Raw genomic sequence first — 14,730 nt, forward strand, 5'->3', positions numbered from 1 at the left:
TTAAAGGAAGTAGGATTCATTATAAATATACAGAGTTTTTAATTATAAACAAAACAGTGATTTATCTATTAATGCCTGAAAGAACTAAATTTACATTTTGGCGCAGGGTTGAATCCAACACTAAGAGTGTTTGATGTATAATTACCTAAAAGTTGAAATAATAAAAATATATAATAATAATCCCCACTGCATGTTCTCTGTTTTGTCAACAGGAAGCAGTCCATTGGACAGCCCGCGCAACTTCTCCCCAAGTGGACCTGCCCACTTTTCCTTCGCCTCTTCTCGAAGGTTGACATCCCTCCTTCATTCACACGACAAGTCACACATGCAATGTTACGAGAACAGTGATAAGTAGATTAGGCTTATTTCTACACCTACACACAGTGGCACGGTTAAACTCTTCATGGAACACAGCAGCTCACAGTCACACACACACACACACACACACACACACAGACACACAAACACACACACACACACACACACACAAGGTGAAGCTGCAAACCGCTGCTCTATCTTTGTCCTATACGCTGCTCCTGCTGCGTGTGTGTGTGACAGCAGAGTGACATGATGGAAGCGAGGTCCCAGGATTTGGCACAGATGCGTGTCCCTCATCACTCACTCAGAGGAAGTGTCAAACCTGGGGACAGCTGGAGAAAGGCCTGAGGGAAGAGAGGAAGAAGAGGGGCAAATGTGTTATAGGATGAATTGAAAGGAGAGGGAGGTGGTGAAATGTCTGTAGTAATTGTGTTGCTTGGAAGAGAAAAACACATGCAAGCAGCTCTACTAGAGTATGGTGGAGTTGTTCTAATGTACAGTATGTTCTCCTTTCTTTTCCTCCACTTCTCCTCTCAGGGCTGATGGTCGTAGATGGTCCTTGGCCTCTCTGCCCTCGTCAGGATATGGAACCAATACGCCCAGCTCAACGGTGAGTTTGAGAGGAAGATGATAAATCCCACATTTGACACATCTTGTCTCAATGAGGTCAAAAAACAAGAGTCACTGGGGAAGCAACTTTCTCTCCTCTGATAATAACAGAATCTAAACCATCTGATTATATGACTGTTCTCTGATAAAATACATAAATGCTGAAGTTACAATTGAATATTTCTTTACAACACTGTGTGAAACGCATTGGATTCATTTTTTATTTTAGAATATTGTATAAAATATAATTTGATATTTGATTCACTGCATGGTAACATGAGACCAGTGATGACTTGGCACTAAAAACAACAGCCCACTGTGACTAAACGACTGTGACAGATTGCTGAATCACTGAGTTTAACTGTTTTCAATGTGGATCTATCATTTCCGATAACCAGTCCAGTACTTTATTGAATTTTCCTGAGTGTATTTCTTTCCTCATAAAACATAAAGCAAACCATTGACACTAATGTTTATCACCATGCATCATAGATTTAGATGATACAGATACAGGTTATTGTGCTTAATTGCTCGGTCTGAGGCTTGAATTGGCAGCTGCAGCTCATTGCTTTGTTATCCTGTGTTAATGGGTGAATGAGAAGCAAATTGTAAAACGCTCTATCACACTTAGGTTGTACAGAGCTGTGTAAGTACAGTTCATTCTCCATTCACAGCCAAGAAAAGCCTCTAACATCCAAACTGGCTGTAGCTTACGTGGTAGAGTGGGTTGTGTGTCAGTGCGAGGTGGATGGTTTAATTATGGTTTGTAGTATTTAATTCTTTATTCCATTGCACAACTTGTAACTTGTACTACTTGTTGTGTGTACATACCCTCTTGTGAATACTTTAATGGTGTTGGTCATTAGTGTTTTCAATATGCTGCTTACTCCTCTACTTTCTTTTCACATGCTGTATTTTACTGTACTATGTGGACCATCCACCACAATGATTTAAGTAACACAAGCTTGGCCAATAAAGCCGATTCTGGACTTCCTTATTTCGATAATGTGAGTTGTTTGGGATCAAAACAAAGTCATGTCGCACATTAAGGGCCTGCATCAGAAGAGCTGTGTGTTTTCTCTTTTTCAGCTGCAACCTTCCTGCACCTATCGTGTATTGTTACTGCAGCAGCCAGTGCACCTTGTCCTCACCCTGCTGTAGCACAGAGCTGACTAAGTGTGTCCTTGTAACACAAACCTTGTGGCGATCAAACACCACACCACGGCTTAGCAGCAGCAGCAGCAGTGCTTTAGAAGTCCCCTGAGTTGAAATGAGATGCTTCTGGTGATAATTGTGATGTTTTTATGGAGAAACTCCTTCAAATTTTAGTAATTTAGTAATTATCAAAGAAACAAAAGAAAAGTAAAGACACAAAAGAGATGGATCAGCTTTTTAATCTTTTATTAATTTGGCTGCAAAAGTCATGAACTTGACACATCAAACTGTGTCTTTGATTGTTTGTCCATTGCTTATTTGAAGAGGTGGTCTATGTTTACTTTGAATGAATATGTATTTCAGCCAAAGAATTTATTTGCATCTATTTTCATGCATAAAATCAGTGTGTGCTCTGCTGCATGTAAATTAATGTCCTGAGGTTGAATCTCCTACTTTTGTCACACTTTGAAATGATTAAACGCTACTCTAGCAGATTAACACCATGCATACACACACGCACACACCTCTATGTTCTCTGACTTACTTCTGAGGCTATTTAAAAGCATTTAAGTGCAGAAGAACATGCATCACATGTAGACCAGACCTAAAATGGTGCAACTATTCCGTTGCTAAGACCTGATTTATCTGCTGATGTCGACTTGACGTTAACGGAAAAAAGTGGAGCAGTGATAAGTGAAATGAAATTTAACGATTTTAAACCATTATTTCTGCACTGAAGTAACCAGTGTTCCAGTAACTATTTCTCAATCCCCCACTCCATCTTTGAAGAAGTAGAGATTGATGGTAAAGAAGGGCAACAGAGACAAATAAACACGAGTGTGGGTGGAAGTGAAACTTGTTTAGAGACAACAATCACTTTTGTCTGGAAGGATTCGAAGGGGAATGAACACCGCCAAGGTTCATTTGGTAAATAGTCCATTTGAGAAATGGACCTTAATGTGTGTGACGCTCAGATGGAGGCAAGATGTTGCCTCATAATCCACTCTCTGTACATTTCAGTCTCCAACCTGAACACAATCACTTCCTCCTCATATCACACACCATTTCTTTCATTGACTGTCTCCCAGCAGTACATACAGTACTATAGGCAACTGATTGATCTCTTTTGTACTCAGTTTCCACCACAGTCCTCTCCACCTCTTCCCTCGTCCATCCCATCAGGTTTCAGCCCTCTATAGGTTCTAACATGGGCCATTAATCGCTTGATTAGTTACAGCAGGACCCTTGCATTCTGAGCAGAACAGATTAAAGCAGACGATGTGTGCGTGTGTGTGTGTGTAGGATTCTTGTTTATGAAGAGGTGGATATGAGCTAAATGTATGCAGAAAGCTGCAGGAGTAGTTAGAGATGTAAGACAGGGTAAAAGATAGAGGAAGTTAGAAGGTTGAAATGTTTCAGTTCCTGCTTCTGAGTAAACAGTTCCTTTTCCACTTAAACGTAAATGCTGTGGTTTGGGCTGGTTTTGACTCCACTGGAACACAGAGACAAAAATATAACTCAGCTATTAGATTATTTATTATTAACATCATTAATGTGACCCTGACAATCCCTGTGCAATATGAAAGAAACCATATTTTCATGTGATACAGCCTATAAGGTTTAATCAAATCACCAAAGACGTTAGGGCCCCAAATGATTCTACAAATAATGAGACACTGTCAATGTAAATGAGTAAATGATGAATTTACAAACAGAAATTCAGACTTGAATAATTCATAAATCAGCTATAACAAACTCTCTGTGCATTTCAAGTCCTTAGAGCTAGGGTTGGTAACTCTTTTTATTTCACTTGTCATAGCTTTGACAAGAGGGCAGAATGTATCAGTTGCATTTTCAGTGTTGCCTGCTCTTGCTATAGCTCCTTCAGGATTAACAAACCCTAGCTCTAAGAAAGTGTGGAGTCTCCAAACTTTATTTTAAGGGAAAGCAGAGACGGAGGAGACTCATCTCATATTCACTTTCTTAAAAGATGTTTTTTTTTCTCACTTCCTTTCCTCGCCTCTTCAGTAGGCGGGACCCAAGACGCAAGTGAAGATAATATTCATGCAATTAATTGAAGTGAGACGCACAGTGTGCAAGAACGGAGCAAGGCCGACGGCAAACATTTCTCACCTGTGACAGCCATCTTATCCAGTGGCATCTTCCTCCGTCTCTGAGCTCTCTCTGTCTGCTGGGAATGTGCTAATTGATTCTGTAGACTGGACTTGCTGCATTCTGCAGCTTGCATGTGGCTAAGACCTGAATGGAGTTTCTAATGGATTTTATTGCAGAAATCGTTGTGTGGCTAAAGCCAACCGAGGCGTCCCACTGGGAGATGTGTTCATTAAGCCTCGGATTGATCCAGGCTGTTTTTTTTCTTCTTCATGTGCTGAAGAAACGTATTTTTTTTCAAGACCAAATAGTGCTGTAGTTAACCCCCAAGGAAGCAGACACTTAAGGCGGCAGTAAACTTTTACTTTACTTTACTTTTACTTCTCTCCCTGCAGTCTTCTTCCTCTGTCTTCTCAGTGCCGATTATTCAGTTTTTACCCTCCCACACGAACTCCTTCTGGATGTTTTCCTTGTTTCTGCACCTCCCTTTTTCCATCTTCTTTTAACTTAGTTGCTTCTTTGTTTTAGTTGTTTCCACCCACTCACCTCAGAGTACACCTTCTCTCCTCTCTTCTCTTCTCTTCTCTTCTCTTCTCTTCTCTCCTCTTCCTCTCCACTTCTCCTCCACATCAACTAAGATGTTTTCAGTTGTGGTTTTTGATGATTTGATCTTCATCATCTATTTTTCAACTATAAATGCTGCAGCTGCAACAGAGACTTTTGAAAAAAATCCACCAGTTTTTTTTTTAACCTTGTCTCTTTTCCGTGTCTCTCTCCAGTCATCCAGCTCGTCCCAGGAGCGTCTGCACCAGCTGCCCTTCCAGCCGACCATGGACGAGTTGCACTTCTTGTCCAAGCACTTTGGCAGCACAGAGAGCATCACGGACGACGACGGGGGCCGTCGCTCGCCTCACGTACGCCCTCGCTCTCGGAGTCTCAGGTGAGACTATGACAGATTATGGGCAAAAACTATTATAGCAAATGAAGATTATGTCCTGTCATCAGTGATAATGAACTGACTTACGAGGAAAGGAAGTTATATTTGTAAAGTTTTTGAGTTTTTGTTGTGTTGAGGTGTTGAAATAACACATGGTTGGTTTTAAATTAATTCATTTTAAAATGAGTTTGCAAGGAGAAAAATATAAAATAGCACCTATGTTATCCTTAAACTGTTAGTATATACTACTAAATAGATAAGTGTATCGAAATAATCAGAAATTCTAAATATTCAAATACTGTGCTACAAGCTTAAGGTACATGTACTTTACTTTGGGTACATGTTTTCAGTGTTTGGATATTTTCCACTGTTGTTGTATCAGTGTCAGTCCAAGCCTCCAGTGCTTTGAGCCTCTCCAGAGTGAAGCAGTTTCTTCATTAGCAGGAGTCTCTGGTGTACACGTTGTTCAACCACACCTATTATTATCATCGCCAGGCCTCTGCATTTAGCACGCACCTAACTACCTACATCACTGCTCACTAGTATTCAGTTTGTGTATTAAGCTCCTCGTCCCGGTCGCTGTTCTAAATCTAATCTTGTGGCTTTCTTATGCAGGATGCATCAATCATGCACCTCATCACTGATCACAGAATATGAAATGTTGCCATTTAACTGACGATGCAGAATTCTACAGTTTAATAAGATTAGACTGAAGCGGAATTTATTTTGAATATCACTCAGTAGAGTGCATACCTCTGCCAAAGTCCAACACTCGTCTTATGAAACCATATTTAAATTCACTAGATGCAGATTTTTATTTGGATCTGCACCAAATTTCACAAACTCAGAAATATCAGGACCCTAAACATTTTTTTTTCATGAAGAACCATATATTATAGAACATTATTCTCTGAGAAATCAATGAAAATGTTGAAACGTTAAAGCAAATGAAAAAAACTAAATTCTTGTATCTGACCCTGATCCTGTTCAGCATGAAAATGTAATTGTTCTTTTTATGACCCCGACCACATCCTTTCACCAAGTTTCATGGAAATCTGTTTTGTAGTTTTTGCGTTTTCTTGCTTGCAAACAAACCAACAAGAAGCAACACAACTTCCATGGCAAAGGTATATACTGTATGGAACTTATCCCAGATCAAGAGACTTTTGAGGGACGCTGTCTTTTTGTGGATGTAATGTATAAATGTATTTATCCTCTGCTGTGATGCAAGACACATTTCAGATGTGTCTTAAAATAAACTGTTATCAATCAATTCATATCACGTTGTGTGATGCTAAACTGACGTGTTTACCCACATGGGTGAGGACATTTGCTGTGCTTTTCTTTTGTGACTTTGAAATTCATCATATAGGATGAGATATTGTAAAATATATTGAGGTACTTGGTGTGTGTAAAAGCATTTGACTTATTTATTATTGCTCATGATGGAGGAGTGTGGCATGATATGCAGGAAAGGCCAAGAGTCCATTAGAGAAACAAAGTACATTGAATTTCTGATCGCTCCATTAGCATAATGTACACAGACGACCGGCATGATGGGAAGCAGTGAAATAATCCTCCACTCAGGTGACAAATACAGAATCTCATCTCTTTCGTCGCAGCAGCCGCCTCACCTCCCCTCCTTTGATTTTCTCAGTCAGCGCCACAGATTACACTCCTGCTCTCTGTTTGTCTCTCCGCAGCCCGGGGCGCTCTCCATCCTGCTATGACAATGAAATAGTGATGATGAACCATGTCTACAAGGAGCGCTTCCCCAAGGTCAGCCGCACACAAACAAACACGCCGTGTGTAAACTCTGCATTTGCACGCTCGTCAAATATGCACACGAACACTACGCAAACAGTGACCAGCTTTTTAGCCACAGTGAATTTCATTTACATTTAAAACAGTTATCTAGTTAAAGATTTAATTGCAGATCTCAGTAAAAAGCAGATTATATTTTTGAAGCTGAACGCCTACTGGCTACTGAGTGAGTAGAACACACTCTGATCTCCTGGAGATCACGTAAATCGTGGGATCACTGAAAGGCCATGAAACTGTTTGCAGCCCCACAATATATTTTGCAAACAAATAGCACCTACCACCCTTTACCATGTTTGTTCAACTGGACATTTTGCAGGCTGTTAGAATATAAAGCATCGATATATAATAGAAATGCAATCAACTAGAAGGATGTTGTAGGCCGTGGCTTTCCTTTGTGTGATGTATTATTTGTCAAGAGCTTCACATATGCATTCACATTATAGATTTCAGGAAGGATGACTGAGCTGTTATCTCCTGTGAATGAGGTTTATCATTCTCCTCTGACCTTTCAGTCAGAGTGCTGCCCCTGCTATGTTGTTTATTGCACCATTCACGTTAAGCTGTTGACACTGAGGTATGTGAAAAGGTCGGCCGTGTTTGAGATGCAAGTTCTGACTTGTCTGTCCCTGATTTTAAGCACAAACTAAATTAGATCATATCTTGTTCAAAGTGGAACTTACGCTCTTAAACCTGTCATTCTATGCAGAGATATGGACCTGACTTAATGTTTGAGCCAAATGCTTCTATGTCCAAGTGAAAGGTGGAAACTAGAATGTCACTTGGTAGAGCACATACCTCCACCAAAGTCCAACAGTCCCCTATGAAACCACATCTAGATTGAAAAGATGTGATGATCTAACAAGTAAGGAAAAATTCCCAGGTCCGGATCTGCACCAAGATTCAACAGGTTCTTTCCTGACCAATATCACATCCTCCCATCAGGTTCTGTGGTAGTCCAACCCTTTGTTTTTTGTGTAATCCTACTACAAACAAACAAAGACAGATGAACACAACCTTCTTTGCAGAGCGGACAACAGATAAAGATGTTTTAATTATTTATAAGCTGCTGATGTGTTAGCCTCAGTAATTTAACATGAAATTCAGAACTTCTCTAATTCTCCTCCAAATTAGCAGAGCACCATTGATCGTCTTTGACAGGTCATTACATTACTCTTTCCACCCGCCTGACAACGTGACAATAATTAACTGTTTGACCACTTTCTTTTCCTTAATCAGGCCACAGCTCAGATGGAGGAGAGGCTGGCAGAGTTCATTCACAGCTACTCCCCAGAGAGCGTCCTGCCACTGGCCGACGGGGTCCTCAGCTTTATCCATCACCAGATAGCTGAGCTGTCCAGAGACTGCCTGACCAAATCACGCGAGGGCCTCATCACCAGCGTCTACTTCTGTGAACTGCAGGAGAACCTGGAGAAGCTAATGGATGACGTGAGTCACAAAGTCTGTTGCTTTAGTTCAAACGCTACATCTCACAAACTGACCCTGTCTGTGTCTCTGTGTCTGTCCACATCAGGCTTATGAGCGCTCAGAGAGTTCCGAGCTCACCTTCGTCATTGAGCTGGTCAAAAAGCTCTTCATCATCATATCTCGTCCCGCCAGGCTCCTCGAGTGTTTGGTGAGTTTAACACTTCTTTGGAATTGCTCAGATTCTCAATACACACTGATGTGAATTTGACAAATTAGCTTTAATTGAATGAAGTGACAAGTATGTTCATTCTGAGTATTTTCTCCTTCATCTGCTGGGAGAGACTCTTGTCTCCACATGGAGATGGAGCGTCTACTCCTTAATGCTGAAATGGCATTTAAGTAGTTTAAGTAGGGCAGGCTGTTTACTGTGCATTCAGTCTGAAGTGATGAAACATGCAATTTTGCCTTGCTAATTATTTTACAGCAGGAAGCTGTGTTGGCGCCCTTCAAAAGGCTCATTTAATCTTTTACACTCCATTTGTTTTACTTGTCCTTGCTTTTATGGTAAAAATCCTCCAGTTTAGGAATAAGAAGAGAGACTGACTGCACTCACACACATATTCCCAGAATGTAATACCTACCTGCATACATTAACAAGGCCCAAAATCTCATTCTAAGATCTTGACAAACAAATACAAACCCTTCCCAGAACCCATCCACCCTGTGCTGCCATGACGTCTTAACCTGTAGCTGCAGAAAAGAAAGAATCAACGAATACATTTTAAATAAATTGAAATTGTTTACATTGTAACATTATCATGATATGTCCTCTCAAGTATTTTAGATGTGCAGACCATTGGACCAAAATTTAGTTTGACCAAAAGAGGTGGTCTCATCCCAGATCAGACAAACCATGTTTTGGATAATTTTTTACTTTGGACTTTCAGACCAGTTGTAGGAAGTTGATACAGCATTTATCATTCAAGAAGAAAAAGAAGCAGGAGCGGCTCACAGGATTTCTTGCAGTCTGTCACAGATGAAATAATGTTTGATCGAAGAGGACCTTCCTTTGCTGGGAGCAATGCCTTAGTGATGCTAATGAATTTAACGAAATGAATGAGTTCATTCATCTTCTCTGTTCAAAAGGGAAACATCACTTTTTACTATGCTGCTTAAATGAAAATGATCCAAATCAGGACAGGACAATGTCAGATGCCGGCCCAACTACACACCAATCAGTGTCGAGTATAGGCTGTGCTGTGCCATCTTATTTTATCTTATGTCAAAGAGAATGGCAGCAACTGACCTGAATGTAAACATCATGTGATGTGTAGCATGTAAAGCCAGAAGGTAGAAAACAGGGAGCTGGAAACTCTTCTCCCTCACCTCCTCCTTTCTGCACTTGTATATTTGCATATTCACTCTGATCATCTACATTCACAATTCTCGTGCACTTACTTCCAGTAAATGTAGTGTCACCTTCAGTAACACGAGAGGTGGATGTATGTATGCTCTGTATAATGCAGTGTAGAGGTCATGGTTTTGTTTATTCGGAGCAGCTCAGTATCATCAGAAATGCTGCACATCTCTACTGCAGCATTTTAGAGCCCTGGGATATTTTGTACAACTTCACTCAAAACTTTTAAAATATTCTGTCCATCTCAACTGTTTGTCAGTCTTCTCAGCTGCACATCAAATTTGCCGGAGCCGTGTCCTTAGCATGTTCATACATACAGAACATAACTCAACGCAACTTACTTAGTAATAACAAGCGTCTTTATACACCGAAAGGCCTAACCAGGATATCAGGGCACTGATTGATGGACTCCCATGTTCGTCATCGCCGTGGTCCCTCCTCCCAGCACCGGTGTCTCATCTTTCTGTTGCCAAGGCAACCGTCAGATAGGGTCGATGGGGTCAGGCAGGATGTTGACGGGACTTTAGATCGTACAGCCCTTTGGTATGAGAGGAGAAGAGACACAGCTCAAATATTGTCCAGGCCTGTAGAGTTCATTTAGCATTCGAGTCAGTGGTGTGGTCTGATATGGTGAAAATATCAGTCGGCGTTTAGCTGCACGAATATTATCCCGGAGCAGAGCGAGCTATCAGAGAGGCAGGTTAGTGCCTCCATCTCAATACTCCTTCTTTTTTTCCCTCTGGTCTGGTCTAGGAGAGCAGATATGAGGGAGGTGGGGGAGGAAGAAAATGATCATGGCTGCCCCGGGGTCTGCTTTCTAATCAAAATGTTATTCCACCGACAGGAATGAAGCTGAATCCCACAGGACAGCCACAAAGGGCTGTTTCATTGGGGAAAAAATGATGTTTTCAAGAAAGCAATTTAAAGTTGGGAGCTGTATTAACACTGATTATGTTTGTCTGACAACTCCACAGAGGTGTTTGGTCATGAATTTCCTGCGGCTTGTAAAGTAAAGTCTAGTTTTTGTGATTGTAAGTCGGGCTCAGTTTTGGAATTGCTGTGATGCGTTTATGTGGTGCAACACGATATAACATCACTTCATCAGCAGTCATCCTTTGTAAGCTGTTATCACATCACTTTGTTTCTGCTAACCAGGAAGATAAAGCTGGAGGTTCGATACCTGGCTGTAGGCCGGGGAAAAAACGAATCAATATGGTGATATACTGGATAAGTTCTCTGTTAATATGTTATCAGCACATTGAGCCAGAGGATGTTTTTCCTCCTATTCTGTAGAAAGTTCAACTCTGGGAATAAAACTCTCAACTGTGGGGTGACAGTGCTAATCGCTGCATCACCGTGCCACAATTTATGTATTTATATATGTATTTATATATTTAACCACTAAGTCCCTTGAGATTGAAATATCTTTGTTGAGCAAGACCTTGCCAAGGTAGCACAGCGTGTCAAGGCTACTGAATTTATAGAAATAAAGCATATCAGAAAGAAAGAAACAAGAAACAATGTCCAGTTAAGGAATAACATGTTCGCTCTTCAGTCACACAGTATTTTATGAAAACTTCAAAATCGTCTTTAGGAGACAATCATTGAGCTGTAGATTCTGTAGTTCTGGAGGTAATTTCATGATCACGGGGCACAGTAGGAGAAAGCTGCTCTGAGTTAATCCTGGATACCTGGTGGAGAGCAGCCGTCCAGTGGAGTGATAATCACAGCAGCGGTTTGTGAGTGATAAGAGATCACACAGATATGAAGGGGGAGGCCCAGTGTGGCTTTATAAATAAAAGAAGATTTCTCTTTAGGCTTATTAAGAGCAGGAAAACGGGTCTACTACAGAAAACTGGTCTACCACAGAGTCTTGGCAATGTAGTACTGAGGAGGCAGCATGAATTTAAATGATGTCCCCATAGTAAAGAACACTTCAGGACGTAGCCTGAGCAAGTGTTTTACTATCTGTGAGATTGAGGAGGCCTTGTCATGATAATAAAAACGGACTGAGAAGAGGCTTCTGAGTAGAATATTGTATATTTATATATATTTATAAAAATAAGACAGGTGTAAGGATTCAACCCTTGACGTATGTTTGCACTAGGCTCTATCTGCAAAGTCATCTGAGCTTCATACAGTTTAGCCTTTTCACCCTACCGACTTCAGTTCTCCTGAAAATCTGCTCGATGATCAGGCGGTGAAAAAGGTTTCCTTTAACACTTTAGCAGTAGCTGCTGTTTCTGTTCATCTTCTGGTGTGTTGACAGGAGCTGATTTTGCTTTTTCAGAGGTGATATGATTCTAAAGGTGTTAAAACTCTATTGTGAGATATCTTTTAATGCTACGTGTGAAATCAGCAGTGACAGTTTTGCTGTGCTGCTTTGACTACATTGTTTTCACCCTTTTACTTTAGCTCCTATTCCTTGTGTAGATATATTTATTTGGATTCCAAATACTACACTTGAATTATTTTGACTGCTGTCAGATCCTCAGCTGTGGCAGTTTGAGCTTCAAGGTCCATTTATATTGTTGTTTCCTTTGGCATTTTATATATTTACTTCTTTCACTAACAGGAGTTCAACCCAGAGGAGTTTTACCATTTGCTTGAGGCAGCAGAGGATCACGCCAAGGAGGGACAGCTGATGAAGGCAGACATCCCTCGGTACATCATCAGCCAATTGGGTCTGACCAGAGACCCACTGGAGGGTAAGAGAGAAAGAAAGAAAAGAAATGTTTCAGGAGGTGATCAGCTGAGCATGAAACCAGCAGGGAGGCAGCTGCCTGAGCACTGTATTAACATGCTTTGTCTTGTTTGGGATGCTGTAACCATTTCTTAGTGAAGCTGTGTCTTCTTACTATCCAGCCTAATCACTAAGATCTCAGCTTGTCTTTTTTACTACAGCATGTTGATTAGTAAAATGTGAAACAGAACCAAGCTCTGCAAATACACCACTGTGTGTGTCAAACTATTGCTTTTAGCCAGAGATTTCAAGGTGAAAGCCACAGTTTCTCAGGTGGGTGCGGAAGAGCTGCATGGGGGGGTGGGCAAGGATAGGGAGTGTGATGTGAAAGTGACAGATACTTGCCAGTTTTCAAACAGCAAGAGGAAGGCACTTCAGGAGCAGAGTTATCTGGGGTGGAGAGGAGCTTCCTTTACCGCATATGTTGTGCTTTTTAACGTTTCAGATTTTTACATACACAAAAAACCTTAAACTACTGGTAAGACTACTGGAAAAAACTGAAATCAATACACAATATGAGTACTTTCATCTTATATATATATGGAAGTATATGGACTGAAACCTTTGCACTTTAACACTCCTTGCACCTTTACACATTTTTTTACTCTCAGTACAGCCCTGCATGTGAGATGTAGACATTTGAAATCCAGACCAAGCTCTGAATCTTTTTTTGTTCGTTGTCCTTTAAGCTATTGATCAGTTTAACCGGCTGTTCAGGACTAGGATATTTATTGAGATGTAGAGTCTGGATCATTTGCCGGCGCGGTGCAGTGGCATCACTATCGTTCATTAATCTTCAGGGCTGATGCTCTCGCTCCCATTCTATTCCAACAAGAGCGTTCATTAGCTGATGGGCTAAATGACCCAGACATTACTCTTAACAATAAACCTCTGTGGTTTTTATTTTTGAACTCAAGGGAAATATGGGCCTGTTGAGTCTCTCTCAGTTAATCGCCGCAAACAATGGGCCACTTGATATTTTGATCTTGCACCTTGTTTTGCACCTTCATTGTGATGCATAGACACAAATTCACACCCACGCAGCTGCATGCGTGTTTACACTTTCACACTCTCGTTTCTTTTCTTGTTTCCCATGGTAACAGTTCAACAGACGAGATCATTCATTTCCAGTTTAAAGCAAAGACTGACTGTTGTTAACTAACATGTTTCTCCACAGAAATCGTGAGCCTTGACAGCTACGACAGTGAGGGTCCACACACTCCAGAGACTGATGACTCAGCAGAGGTGAAAACCAAATATACTGACAGACAGATATGTGTTTAAAAAACTGTTTTCAAACATTAAACTGCTTTAATCTGATTTAAAATATTCAAAATGTTGGTTATATCACCAGGGAAGAGGGAGAGCCATCAAGCCACCGAGTGAAGAAGATTTTCAGAGCATCAAACTGATCAGCAATGGAGCTTATGGGTAAGCAACAGATCTTCTTCTTGAATCAAGCTTTTATGATGCTTTTAAATTGAAAAAAACTCATAGTCGATTTACTAGCACTTTAAATCTCTTTCTATGTGATTCAGTGCATGTCATTTTATCAGTTGTCTTCTGGAGCGAACTTCCTGACAACTGAGTAAACATCTGCTGAAATTGGGTTGAAAGCTTGTAAGATTGAGGTGAAAGGGATCTATTGGCAGAAATTGAATATTAAAATAATCGTGATATTGATATTAGTGATATTAGTAGTGATTTTTTCAATTAGATAACACCTGATCGACAGAACGCCACAGGAAATCATTCCTGCCTGTGGCTGTCAAATTGTTCAATGACAACCTGTAAAGTATTAAGATTAATAATGTATACTGTGTATACTTTAACTTTACCTTTAACTTACTTTACTCATGCACAAATGTAAATCTATAAATACCCGGTCTTTACTTCTACATATGTATATCTTTATTTCTTTAGCCTTACTTGATTTTTATATTTTATAGTGCTATGTTTATATCTGCTTTTGCTGTTTCACCTCTTTCTCAGGGGCTCTGTAACATTTTAATTTCCCTACGGGGATTAATAAAGTACTTCTGATTCTGATTCTGATTCTGATAGATTACTTTATTCATCCCCAAAGGGAAATTAGGTCACTTGTGTGTTTCATCTAAATTGTACAAATTGTGGTTTTCTTTAACTTAGAATGGGTCCTTTATATTTAAATACTTTATATTAACATCGGGA

At 40.4% G+C, this 14,730-nt stretch overlaps 1 protein-coding gene across 3 annotated transcripts in view; it reads left to right on the top strand.

Annotated features, from left to right (window-relative positions):
- LOC109627699 (microtubule-associated serine/threonine-protein kinase 1-like) overlaps positions 1-14,730 on the top strand; it is a 58,010-nt gene that overhangs the window by 26,940 nt on the left and 16,340 nt on the right. For all 3 annotated transcript variants that reach the window (XM_020084444.2, XM_020084445.2, XM_069530848.1), the window contains 9 exons: positions 213-288; positions 856-928; positions 4,974-5,134; positions 6,835-6,910; positions 8,192-8,401; positions 8,487-8,588; positions 12,373-12,505; positions 13,718-13,785; positions 13,895-13,971. In XM_020084444.2, the coding sequence (XP_019940003.1) occupies positions 213-288; positions 856-928; positions 4,974-5,134; positions 6,835-6,910; positions 8,192-8,401; positions 8,487-8,588; positions 12,373-12,505; positions 13,718-13,785; positions 13,895-13,971 (976 nt within the window). The remainder of the gene's footprint in view (positions 1-212; positions 289-855; positions 929-4,973; positions 5,135-6,834; positions 6,911-8,191; positions 8,402-8,486; positions 8,589-12,372; positions 12,506-13,717; positions 13,786-13,894; positions 13,972-14,730) is intronic.

Source organism: Paralichthys olivaceus, chromosome 8 (genome assembly GCF_024713975.1).
Source record: "Paralichthys olivaceus isolate ysfri-2021 chromosome 8, ASM2471397v2, whole genome shotgun sequence".
NCBI lineage: Eukaryota > Metazoa > Chordata > Actinopteri > Pleuronectiformes > Paralichthyidae > Paralichthys > Paralichthys olivaceus.